Below are 12,898 nucleotides of genomic sequence, written 5' to 3'. Positions count from 1 at the left end.
TAGTACATGCTTAGCCCAAATTGCCATTTGAATCTTGGCGCTCAGGAAAAATGCAATAGGGATGGGGGGACATATAAAAGGAGAAGCAGAGACCTATATGACAGCATTCATGATGAATTAATATGGATGTAGTGGGAAAGAGAGAGGGAGGAGGAACTACATCCATGAGCTCTGACAACACACCTCTTAGCAGCACTTGGAACCAAGGCAAGAATGAATTGTTCTTTATCTACTCTGCAGTCCTATCTATTGCTAACCAAAATTCCCAAATAATCAGGATGAAAGCACAGATAATCATGAAACCTGCTTAAAAAAAATAATACTTTTAATCATCACTAGCATCAGTGTTAGAAAATGTTTGTTAAGCTTTTAGTTTTTTTATCTTTAGGGTTCATATTTGCAGGTCTTGCTCTGCAATTATCATGTAAAGATTAAGCTTTTAAATGAAATGCTGTATTTTGCTTTCATTTTAAACACTCCACAGTTCTGAGAAGCTTGGGTTTAGAAAAGAGATGTTGCTACCATCACAAATGCCCTGACAAAAATGTGTAAAAAACAGACAGAAGAGGCAAACTCCCTAGGAGGGGATGAAATCCTTATAATCCAAGTCAATACACATCCAGTCCTTGTCAAAGCTACACATCCACACAAGTCAGAGAAATATTATCCAAGTGCCCCATGCCATTCACTCCACCCAATAGTAAAAAAGAAGTAAGTTAGCCTGAAATCCCAAAGCTGTGCTTAAGTTTGCTTCGATCCCTGCTCCTTCCACCAATATCCTCTAACTGCGGTTCTGTAGGGGAACAAAACCAAGAACATCAAACAGGCAGCAACAAAAATCCCTTTTCATGCATTTCAGCAACCTACCTGATATTTTCATTGAGGGTGTAAAGTTCATTGTTCTGCAAGCCTCCCCCTTTGAACACATTTATCACTGCTGTTTGAACACTGCCAAAAAAGAAATGAGACAGTACAACATCCATAAATAACAGCCACCAGTATGATTTAACACAGAGCGCAATGTGAGCTAGCTGCCAAAAGCTGAGTGGTTATAATGGGGTGGAGAGGTTAATTGCACTTAAATACTTCTACTCTTTCTTCCCTGGAAATCATCACTCTTATTTACCTACATCTCTCATGGGAGACAGAGCAGAACCAATCTCAAGTTGTGCCTAGAGTAAGCAAGGGAAAGTTGTTACAGGGACACTGTTCACAAAGAGCACATTCACACCAGATATATCTTTAACATGACTATTTAGGGGATCTCTGCTGTGTGCTGCAGGCTAGTTGCTATGAGGAGACATAGATTTTTGGCAATATCTGCCAAACACATCACATTGCATTATCCAGTGATGCTAGCAGGAACCACCCAATCTGCAGCATCTGGCAGGACCCTGGCTGTGCTAGAAGACATTCTGCAGCCAGCATCATCTCAGTCAGACCCAACTTTAAGCCCTGTTAATGCTTCTAAGATGCTGTTGGAGGATCTTCCAACTCATACTTCTCTCACCAGCACAAAGGAAGTCATAAAGTGACAGCATATAATATGGTTTAGCACGTCTAAAGGCTTGCCATAGCTAACAAGAGGAGGTGTCATTCCCTTAACGGGCATTCCCTTCTGGGTGCTGGTTGACAGCCGGCTGAACATGAGCCGGCAGTGTGCCCAGGCAGCCAAGAAGGCCAATGGCATCCTGGCCTGTATCAGAATAGTGTGGCCAGCAGGAGCAGGGAAGTGATCGTGCCCCTGTACTCGGCACTGGTGAGGCCGCACCTCGAATACTGTGTTCAGTTTTGGGCCCCTCACTACAAGAAGGATGTTGAGATGTTGGAACGTGTCCAGAGAAAGGCAACGAGGCTGGTGAGGGGTCTGGAGAACAAGTCTTATGAGGAGCGGCTGAGGGAACTGGGGTTGTTTAGCCTGGAGAAAAGGAGGCTGAGGGGAGACCTTATCATGCTCTACAACCACCTGAAAGGAGGTTGTAGCGAGGTGGGTGTTGGTGTCTTCTCCCAAGTAACTGGCGATGGGACGAGAGGAAATGGCCTCAAGTTGCGCCAGGGGAGGTTTAGATTGGACATGAGGAAAAATTTCTTCACTGAAAGGGTTGTCAAGCATTGGACCAGGCTTGCCCAGGGAAGTGGTTGAGTCACCATCCCTGGAGATATTTAAAAGACGTGTAGATGAGGCGCTTAGGGACATGGTTTAGTGGGCATGGTGGTGTTGGGTTGATGGCTGGACTCGATGATCTTAGAGGTCTTTTCCAACCTTAATGATGCTATGATTCTATGATACTGTGGGCCAGTTATGGCATTTGCACGCTTCACAGACCTCAGCTCACTATCCTGGCACAAAACTGCAATGTTTTTGATGGGCTACTTTTGTGCGATATTAGTAAGCTGAGCTAGGTCAGCAAGAGAGAGGGGTCTGCAGAGCACAGAGCTGGTGCAAGGTGGCAGAAGGGAAGGTGGGAACACCCACTTTTGGTAGCAGCAAACCATTAGATCAGATCAGGACATCTCAGTCTTCACCCTACACATTGTTTTTCCAGTTGCCATTGCTGCATGACACACACTGCAGACAGGATTTGGCTGTCAATAGGAAATGCTGGTAGAAGCCACAAGCTTAGCAGTTGTCAGAGGAACTTGACTGCAGTAAAAGCTTCATAATATGCAAATAAATGCCTGTTGTGCATTAAGAAACTGACCTTTATTACAGTACTAGGAATGTGTTCTCCTAAATGGTACTTAAAAGATGCAATGTTAACAAAGAGCAATTCTGCTTTACTTCAAGACAGTACCTCTGAACAACGTTGGCCAAAACCAAGGCTGAACACTACTAGGTCTAATTTTTTCACCTCCACAGAGGGTTTCAATGCCGGCAAAGCTTGGGCATGCCAAAAATTCATACATGCTTATAAACAAACGAGCTTAACCATAAATGGTCTGAAGCACAAAGATCAGACACACACGGCCCTTATTGCGGGGCTGCTGCAGGGCGAGAGCTCAGTCCAGGTGGGTCCTGCTCACCTGTTCCAGGCCGAGTTGGAGCTGAGCTGCAGAGCCTGCCGGGCTGCCTGGAACCGCGGCAGGTCACTGAGGACCGGAGAGCTCATGAAGCGAGGTCGGGGCCTTCTGAATGAACCCATCTTTTGGAACTGGAGAGCAAAGGATGGAGCTACAGTGAACCCTCCAGTCATAGGGTCAGGTGGAGTGGAGCAGGGCTGTCAGAAAGTCTCTTCTCTTGAAGGTCCAAGCGTCAATCTCAGTGATGTCAACAAGTCTCCAAACCCAAGGACTCAGCCTGCAGCAAAAGCAAAGAGTCAGCCTTGGACTAGCAGTTCCCCACAGCGTCAGGTTGTGACATGGACATGCACTGCAAGATGATGAAGGAATTTAAGCAGTCCTGCAAAGCGAAGAGAAAGAAAAAGAGCAAGACAGAGAAGGGAGAGGTGAAAATATCCTATCCCATTAGCAGCAAATTTGGGCAAATCTTCCGGAGTTCTTCAACAGCAGCCCCCTTTTCCATCTTGCCCCTTAAATAATGACCCAACACAGCCAGCCAGAAATACAAGCATGGTCTCTCTTTCCATTTCAGTTAGCAGAGATGCAAGAACAGAGGTGCCTAAACTCTTCTGCTAGAGGCATTTTACAAATACCTTTAAATACAGTTAGCCATTCAGCCTGTATAAAATAGTAGAAACTGGAGAAAGAGAAAACTACTTCACCAGAAAGGAACAAAGGTGAACAATGGAAGAAAAGATGAACAAACACAATGCTTTTTTTTGAGAAGTGTTGTGCAAGGGAATAAACCCACTCGTTATCAGTCCATTACAAAAAGGATACAATAGGGAGCTTCTGCAAAAGAGGTCTGACAACCAGATATTTTGAGAGTAAGCAGGACTTTTATGTTTGTTTTGTTTTCTACAGAATGAGAAGTAATTGCTAGGCCAAATACGAAATGCACATATTTTCCACTCTGATCATCATCTCCATATAGATGAATATGTAGCCCCAAGTAAACCACAGAAATAGAAGAAGTTAGCTTGGATACAAACCACAAAAAAACTTTGTCAAAGCTTCTGTACTTTGAAATCTTCCCACTTCAGACGAATACAGGCAGTAGATGTAGTTGGCAGTTTGGAGAATAGAGATGTGGGAGAAAGGAGAGAGGAGGAAAAAAAAAAAACAAACAAAAAAGTTGTGTAACTGAACTGCACACGAAAGATGTAAAGCAAAATCTTCTCTTTTCTACTACATCTTCAACATGAGGTGAAAGAGATGATCAGCCAAAGAAATGTTGTGTATCTGCACAGTGCTTCTAATTTGACTACTGCTCAGCTTCAGGAAACTCTTTCCACTCCCCAAACCATAATTAACGTGCCTACAAGTGCAACTTTTTTCTGTCATTAGACAACTCTTGGCTGTCTTTAGAGATGACAAAGCCCAGACAGTCTTTCATGACATGAGCTTAGCCTTGACTGCTGTTGCTTGAAAAGGCAGCAATCTGTTGATTCTGTGGTGGCTCTGTTCCAATTTAAAAAAAAAAAAAAAAGTCATAACTTTTAGAAATTAAGAATAAATGTAGACTAATACAACCAAATCAGCAGAGTCTTCTGTGTGCATTTTGAAATAACAGTTCATTTGTCATTGCCCACACATTTTCAGTCTGCCAGCAATTTCTCTACTGGCAATTGTAACCACATCAGAAATCATCAGAAGAAAAAAGCTACAGCACCTTGGAGAGCCGAGGGCAGGCTTTTCTCACAACATACCAAAAGGTGTCCGGGAGGCAAAGTGTAAGTATAACGGATGTTTCTGTTGCAAAACAAGTGCTTGTGCCAATGTTTGTCATCTCCAAGTTCCAAAGCTGACAGCGTGAGGAGCTGAATGAGTGACAGCTCACTTCTCCCAGCAGTGCAGTAAAATTTCTAGCTTAACAATTTTTACACAGGAAAAACAGCATATATTTTTCAGAGCTATAAAATGCAATATAACTGTTACTTTAGATCAGTTATAGGCATCTAACAGGGCTAGAAAGCAGTGGTTAAGATGCCTGTACTAGCCCACAAGCCTCCTCCTATCACTATTCCAGGTGCTGTAAATGCATACAAGTATCTTACAAGATTCTATGATCTTTCTCCCCAACAATGAAATCATTTTATAAAGCTGCATTTACATTAGTTTGAGTTAGATTAAGTTGCAAGGGGAAAGCTTAAATTCAGAACTGTAAATCAGGAGACCAATCTCTGTGCCTTAATATACATATATTTAAAGTTTGTGTAAGAAATTCTTTGGTCCATTCTGTGCAAGTGGTAAAACACCAAGATCAGGAAGGTCTCTCCTGAGCTTGGGCTATGGATTTATGAGACAGATTCCACAGCAGCAGAACTGTGCCATTACACAGGGCCCCACAACAAATTTCCTGAACACTTCTTACCAAGGGAATGTGCTTGTTTCTGCTCACGGAAACATACACGTTGTTTTCCTTAATCTCTATTGAAGTCACCCAGACAGATAATAACAAGCTCTTGTCTGCGAAGAGCAGATAAGACAGCCCTCTTTCCCCTTCCTCCCCCAACCCCAGTCTGCAATCCCTTGTTACTGTCAAGTCAACCTTACTCTAGGTTCTCATCGGGAATTTAAGACAAGATGTTCAGCTTTAGAACCAGATTCAGAGTCTTATTTTCATTTCTTCAGGATTCAAAGATACAAATCTCTCCTATCTTATCTAGACCAGTAACTGTTAAATGGCAGGCACAGCAAACTGTTACTCTGAAGGCAGCCTAGCCACCAAATGGTATCCAAACATAACTGACCCTCATGTTAACAAAACTGGAAATGCCAAAGTCTGTGAGAAGGACATCCTCTGCCCATGCCCATAGCCAATTTAAACTATTTTCAGAGTTTCATAAAGCTCAAAGTATCAGAGCGTTTTACTAGAAAACAGACTTTTGGCACAAGTAGTTTGCAGATCCTGTGCACCTGAAGGTACAAAGCACCCAAACCCAACCAAACACTTCCATTAACCAGATTTTCCTTTCACAGCAACTAGTTTCCACTGAAAGTTTCCCCCAGAGCAAGGCAGCCTTGTAAATACGGCTTCATTTTCACAGGGAAGTTGCATTAGCAGCTTGTTGGCAATGTTCATGGTATGCATTCTGCAGTGTACAATTTTTTGGCTTTTTACTGAGAGAAACTACCCTTGTGGCAAGAAAGGCATTAACATAGTTATAGGTTAGTAAGAAGCCCTCATAGTATTCAGGCTATTTTAGCTATTGGGAATGAACAGTGTTTAGCAAAATGCTGAGTACAGCAAGGAACAATTCTCCTCTTCAGTTTGCCGCAAAAATTCTCATAGAATTACGCAGAAATATTCAGAAACAGACATTGTCCTCCTAGAGGCCTTCAGTCCAAACTCCCTCACATCTACAGTCTCCTATTCCTAAGATTAAAGTGTTTTAGAAGACTACAAAATAAAACCTACTTCTAATAATCATAGTCCTATTATTTATCAACCACAGAACTAGAAAAAGCTTTCCAGAGAAGCAATTATTATTTTTCCCCTTTTATACAGAGTGAAGGGAGACACCAGGGTGCAGCATGTTCTAGCCACCAAGCAACACTCTCACCATTGATTATAAAAGGCACGAAGACCTAGAGACTAAAGTGCAGCAACTGCATAAGACATACAACCAAACCAAGATAATCTCTCACTGCCACATGCTCCATCTGGGGCAATGCTTTACGTGGCATCAGGGCATTTCAAACTGCTTGCCAGCTGATATATCCTAAAACATTCCCCAATCTCCTCATCTCACTTAATGACCCTGCACATCTTTTTTGGCTAGAAGCTTATCATAAGTAAGTCAGAGAGATAGGTATTGTTCTTCCTTCCCTTCCAGCTGTCCTACCCCCTGTTTTTTTTCTTCTCTTATCCTTGATTATCATCTCAAAACCCAGCTATCAAAACCTTCTAGATCTCTAACACGGGAGATATGTCATCTGTGTAAAACCCAGGTCTTCGAGTGAGGAAACTCTTCAGAGCTGGAAGTCAATGTTCTCAACTGGGGGAGCAAAGCAGGATGATGAGTCAATCTGACAACAATGTAATTTCATCCACTTGTAATTCATCACATCTGAGTAAACACTTTTAGGATTAATCCGAATCTTTAAAGAGAAGAATCAAGCACGGAGACAAATCCTTTTCCAACACACATAGATACAGGCATTTATAAAAACATTACAGTCATCAAGCTAGGGATTTTTTATCGTTTGTTTTCTGTTAGCCATGAAAACCAACAGAGAAATCATTATAAAATGATTTCCTGAAAAGACCTTTCCCTCCCAACAGACCATAATACATCTGACTGTCTGGACGAAAAGCAAGATCAGGCAATATACCTAGATATCTCTCTCTCTCTACTAAAGAAAGAATAACCCAAAGAAAAAGTTGGCAGAGATTCCACCAAATTATGAATCTTCATGATAATCTTGGGCCAAACAAACAAAAAGCCCATGGTAACTGAGATTTAACAAAAGAACAAGACCATTTTAAATTCCTCTGATGCCTTCTCTGCAAGACTCGGAGCAACAGCCGCTAACGGAAGTGACAGGGCAGCAAAAACTACAACTGTTTTTGCTTAGAGGAAAACTTGCACCAACACTACCTCACACCAAATTCACACCAAAAAGCCACAAGTCAAAAAGTAACTTTAAACCAGACGGCAAGGGAGGGAAAGGGAGAGCGGAGAAATCACAGGATCCTCAATTCATCCAAACAAGCATTTCCCAGGTCTCCTGAAACAGAGCAACAGAGAATGAGGGGTTATCCAGATATAAGTGATGTTTTGCCATTTAAATTTTTCTTAGAGGTAAAAAACCAGCCCCTTCATGAAGAAAGATATCCACTTGCCCATTTTCCTCTCCTTTATATGCTTTGTGCAATTGTAACATTGATGACTTATGACCATAAAATACATAAACTGCAACATGCACCAGAATTTTTTGTAATGATTTTGGGTGTGGAAGAAGCATAATCTTAAGAAAAATCCCCCCACTGTACTAGGCCTACAGACCCATAATGAGCAGTTTCATCCTACCTCAGACACAAAAAATATGCAGAGAACCATCTAGATTCTTGTTAGCCGATTTTCCTTCCAGCCCAGTAAATCCTTAACAAAGTATATGATTGGCAAAATCCTTGATTCAAGTTCAACTGACAAGATCTGAAGACACTATTTTTGACAAAATCCCTCATTTATTTGCTGCACAGCCATACTGAGAAGTGGAAAAGCAGCTCACAACTTGTAACTTCAAGTCATCACAACTACACATGCACATGTATGAACTTAGTTTATATTCTAAGGAAACACAGACAGCATTTGCCACTGTTAAATTTACAACACATTCAGTTCCTCTTATAGCCCCCAATTTCTCAGTTTCTGAAAAATAAACAAGGTTTGCTTTTCAGAAGGAGAGAAGATGATCAAATCAAGATTTATTCAATAACTAACAAAGGTCCTTTCTGGTTAACATTGATCAGAAGCTGTGTCTTAAATGTATGTCAGAGGTTACTGAAAGCAAGAGTGTAAAAAATTTTGGAGGCAGTCTGAGGCCCAATCTCAAGGCATGGATCTTCCTACACCCTCATCCTTTCATACCTTCACACCTTTGGAAATCTGACTCATGAAACTTTTAGTGCTTAATTCACAGTCCATCAAAAACAATAGGAATCTAAATATTGGTCTTAATATGGTTTGAGTCAAGCCCTGAAACAGCAAGGAAAAGTGCAGATATTTTCTCTTGTGAGCAGCCCTTCACATGAGGAACAGTATATCTTCAGGTGTGCTCATGCTAGCACCCAGAGCACAGCCCATGCTAAGAGACATTCCCAATTCAGGAAGGTAAATGGAAGAGTGCAAGACCATCCTTCAGGTCTCACAATCTTGTCAGTAGGATTGATTCAAGTTGCAGACTTTAAAAGACAGCTTCTTCCACCCATATATTAATGCCACTTGTTTCTGAAATCCCACCGACAAAACCCGCTCAGAAATTTTGCAAGGCGAAACTCTAGTAAAGCTATGATAAGGGTTCACAGGCCACAGGCACGCTCAGGGGCCATGCCCCTACTCCTCAGCACAAGGGCAGGATCCAGGCGGGAAGAAGGACAGTGCTCCACCAGCACCTCATTCGGCTGTGCCCCAGATGCTGTCCCATGGCAGAACGCAAGGTCATTCCTCAAGCTCTCTGTGCAGGTTACATGCCAGCTGGCAAATGCAGGACTTCAGCCAGCCAAAACGTATTACCTGCAGCCCCATCGCACACCTCCTGCCAGCCCCTGGCTGGCCCCAGCGTGTGCAGTGCCAAGCGCTGCCGGGGCTGCCTGCCTGCCCACCCCACACCTCCGGCCGGCCCTCCCCACCCTGCACCATGGGAAAGCCCCGACGTATCCCAGGCAGGCTCAGCCCTGGGTGGATGGGCCACTCAGTCCTGCAAAACGCTCCTTTCATCAAGAGCTCTTGGAGGACTACTAATAAGAGTAAAAATAATTATCTCCATTTTCTGGCTGAGGAAATGAAGTTGCAAAGCCAGTGAAGTGACTTACCCAAGTCTCCCACCTCCCAAGCCAGGATCCTGTTCACCAAACAAAAATATCCCTCTAAGCTCCTTTAATGAAGCTTTTAAAATTATTTCACAGAGCTGGAGAGAACAAGGATTCATCTGATCTACCTTTCTTTTCCAAAGCTGACTCAACACCAAAAGGTGTCAATTTTTTTTAATTATTATTCTTTTGTTGGGCTGCATGAAAGCAGCAACTTGGTGCCCCATAAATAGTCTGGAGGTGTTCTACTGGCCTCACCTATCCTTAATTAAACTTGATAGATTTTAACTATTGAGATGACGTATGTAAAAGAAGTGACATCAACAGAATATAGGAAAACAGCCCTCTCAAGACAAAATGTTGACACTCTGGTATGCACCCATATATCCAACAATTTTACTGCTACTCTTTGACTACCCAAAACAAGATCTCACCTTCCCTATCTTCCTAGTACACACCCATCTCCACAAATGAGACCCCCAGCATCCCTGCCTTCCTCCCCCATCTTTTGCATATTCCCTCTTCAGATTGGACCCACATCATGCCTTTATTCATAATATGTCTCAAACAAATTCACAAACAGATCTAACTTGGCTTTGATAGCAGAGCCATGTAACATTTGAAAGAAACTCAGTGGTTTCCACTTAGTTATGTTTTGAGTTCCTGAGGTTAAAGCAAACCTGAAACTCAAGGTGAAACTTTGCTTAGAGTGAGAGGAAATACATGAGAAGAGAAGGGGGAAAAACCTTTGCTTATATCCCACCATGGTCTGAGAAGCTGCTCTGTAATTCAGAGACAACTGCAACCCCTTTGGAGTTGATGGTCGGTTAGAAGTAAGACTGCTAGTTCACAAATATACATATGATAGTACAATTCCTCATAAAAAAATTGTAAGATATCAGTAATGGCACAGAGCGAGCCAGTTCAATGTGAACTAAAGAGATCAGGTCATAGTAAAGAACATATAGAAAAAGAAATATTTTGTAACATAGGAACAGCAGCTAAGACAGCAAAGTTATTTTGTTCTCTACCACAGGTTTTCTGTGTTATTTCAAAAACATTACTTAATTCTTTGGACTCACATCATTCAAAAATGAAGAAAATTGTTATGGCTATTAAAAGGTGCCACATGTTTGCAAAACACTCTGAAATGCTTGGGTGGAGAAGAGAGGAGAACACCTCATTAGAATCACTTAGCCGATCAGTATGAAGCTAGAGACAAATTTGAATTAGATGCACTAACAACTGATTTAATCTGGTTGAAACAAATTGTATTCCCTGTATAAGCAACTACCACACCAAAAACCTAGCTATGAAAGGTAAGAAGCAAAAACACAGCGGAGTTTCAGAATCATAAAACTGATGGACTGGATTGGGACTGAAAAAATACACTTACCTCTTCAGTTAAATAAGAACCCCATCCAACAGAGAGGAGGAAGGGATAAGAGGGGGAGACGTGGAGATATATCACCATTTTCTGATTAACTGAAAGAGTTAGGGTTTTTTAGGCATTCCATAAAGTTGTATCCATGACAGCTTCAGTGACCATCCTTTCAAAATGAGCTCAGTGCAGTGCTGTCCTAATCCACGGCAGCTAGCGCAGATTTTTTAAGCAGCAAGCTTTTCTTCACCCCTCTTTTGAGTTTCACCCACCAAGGCGTAGCTCACTTCAGACAGCAGAGTTAAAATCACCATTGCTTTGTCTCCAATTCTATAGCAAGGCTTTACTCAGGCTGTTACACTCTAAAACCCACAACTGATTTAATAGCAAAGTAGTACTACAAGGAGCTCAGGCCCCCAGTTCAGTGGCCTACGTTATTCCCAGGCCTACCAGTCTTAAACTCTGTTGATTACCAGAATGACTTTTAATCAGTACAGCTATATGGGAACAAGCCATAGCATGAAAACAAGAAAAAACGATGACATGCATATAAATAGTTATTTCCTTCCACTGTCAGGAATAGCATTTAATACATGCACTAGTAAGCGCATCCCTACTGGAGCAAAACAGGCTAGGAATGTATCACTTGAATGACACAAGTATGAGTAAGCTATCAAACTTTTTGCTGTAGAAAAGGCCTTTGGATTGAATCAACAAATGTGTTTTCAAACCCAGAAACTAACTTAGCAGGTTCAGCCTGTTTCCAATAACTCCCAAGTAACATCTGCTGCAAAATTCAGGAAATAAGTGTATTAACTGATTCAAAACAAACTACATTGAACAGTCTGTAGAGATCACAGCAGTTTTGCTTAGCATACGGAGAAGCTGTTGGCTCGTATTTGAAAGGAATAAAAGCCATAGCTGCTCAACAAGTAAACTGTTCATATTCGGTAGTTACATGAGCAGCAGAACTAAAACAGCCTTGCTCTCCCACATCACAGTCCCTTCTGAATTTCACACGTGCAGGAGGGGATAACCCCCACCAAAAGCCCTTTCTTCAGCATGGGCTCTAAAAACATTTTCACAAAGCTCAGAGAAACTTTATACTTTTAGATGTTTCCTTCCTTGGTCAAATCTGGTGAAATTCACAAACTAATTCATAAAGTTACAAGAGGAACAGACAAGGGAGAGCCACAGGGATGCTTTCTTAAAGATGCCAGGCAGAAGCATGGAGGGGGGGAGAACAGTTTCAGAAGCAAAAAAGTTGTATCAGTCTAAATGTAATGACATGTTTAATTTTCTAGGAATGTTAATCAGAAAGCATGCAGGATACACTTCATCAAAATCAAACAAAATGTCAGCAACTGCATTTATTTGAGGCACTATCTCTGCTGCAACTAGAATGACTATCATCTTTGTGCTTTCTTGCACTTCATACTTACTCTTTTTTATTTTTGTTTTCACATCCCTGTTGTTGTTATTAAAAATATAAGTATACCCCACATTTTTAACCCTGGGGCTACAAAACATGGCAGTTAAGTAGCCTGCTTATACATCACAGCCAACCCTCAGCCAGCTCTAGTATAACCAGGTTTTTGCTAAAATTCTCAGCACAATCTACCATCCTCTGAGTTGCACTTAGCCCCATCTCTGTAGTAAGAACGGGTTGTTATGCCCTACTTAATAAGCCCTGGAACCCAGCACATACTTAGTCAGTGTATATTTATGCTTGAATTCACATCAGCAGAAACAATGAGTACAAAAGGCCATACATTATGGGGGAAAAAAAACCACAAATACTACAGGCGCCTAGAAAAGTCACATATGAAAACTGAACTCATTAAAAATGAGTTACAAAAAGGATACAATCCTAGTACTTATTTGCCTGGTACTTCTAAGCCCTTGATGATGCATTGAAG

General features: G+C 41.7%; 1 protein-coding gene across 1 annotated transcript in view; it reads right to left on the bottom strand.

Annotated features, from left to right (window-relative positions):
- Positions 1 to 12,898, bottom strand: part of PRR5L (proline rich 5 like) — a 44,356-nt gene that overhangs the window by 31,226 nt on the left and 232 nt on the right. Inside the window, exons 2-3 of the mRNA XM_009329678.1 lie at positions 3,025 to 3,298; positions 868 to 948 (exon numbers count right to left, since the gene is read on the bottom strand). Of these exons, the coding sequence (XP_009327953.1) occupies positions 868 to 948; positions 3,025 to 3,194 (251 nt within the window). The 5' untranslated portion in view covers positions 3,195 to 3,298. The remainder of the gene's footprint in view (positions 1 to 867; positions 949 to 3,024; positions 3,299 to 12,898) is intronic.

Source organism: Pygoscelis adeliae, unplaced genomic scaffold (genome assembly GCF_000699105.1).
Source record: "Pygoscelis adeliae isolate BGI_AS28 unplaced genomic scaffold, ASM69910v1 Scaffold117, whole genome shotgun sequence".
In the NCBI taxonomy this organism is placed as follows: Eukaryota; Metazoa; Chordata; class Aves; order Sphenisciformes; family Spheniscidae; genus Pygoscelis; species Pygoscelis adeliae.
The sequence above is the reverse complement of the archived record's forward strand: the minus strand, read 5'-3'. Positions and strand labels throughout refer to the sequence as shown.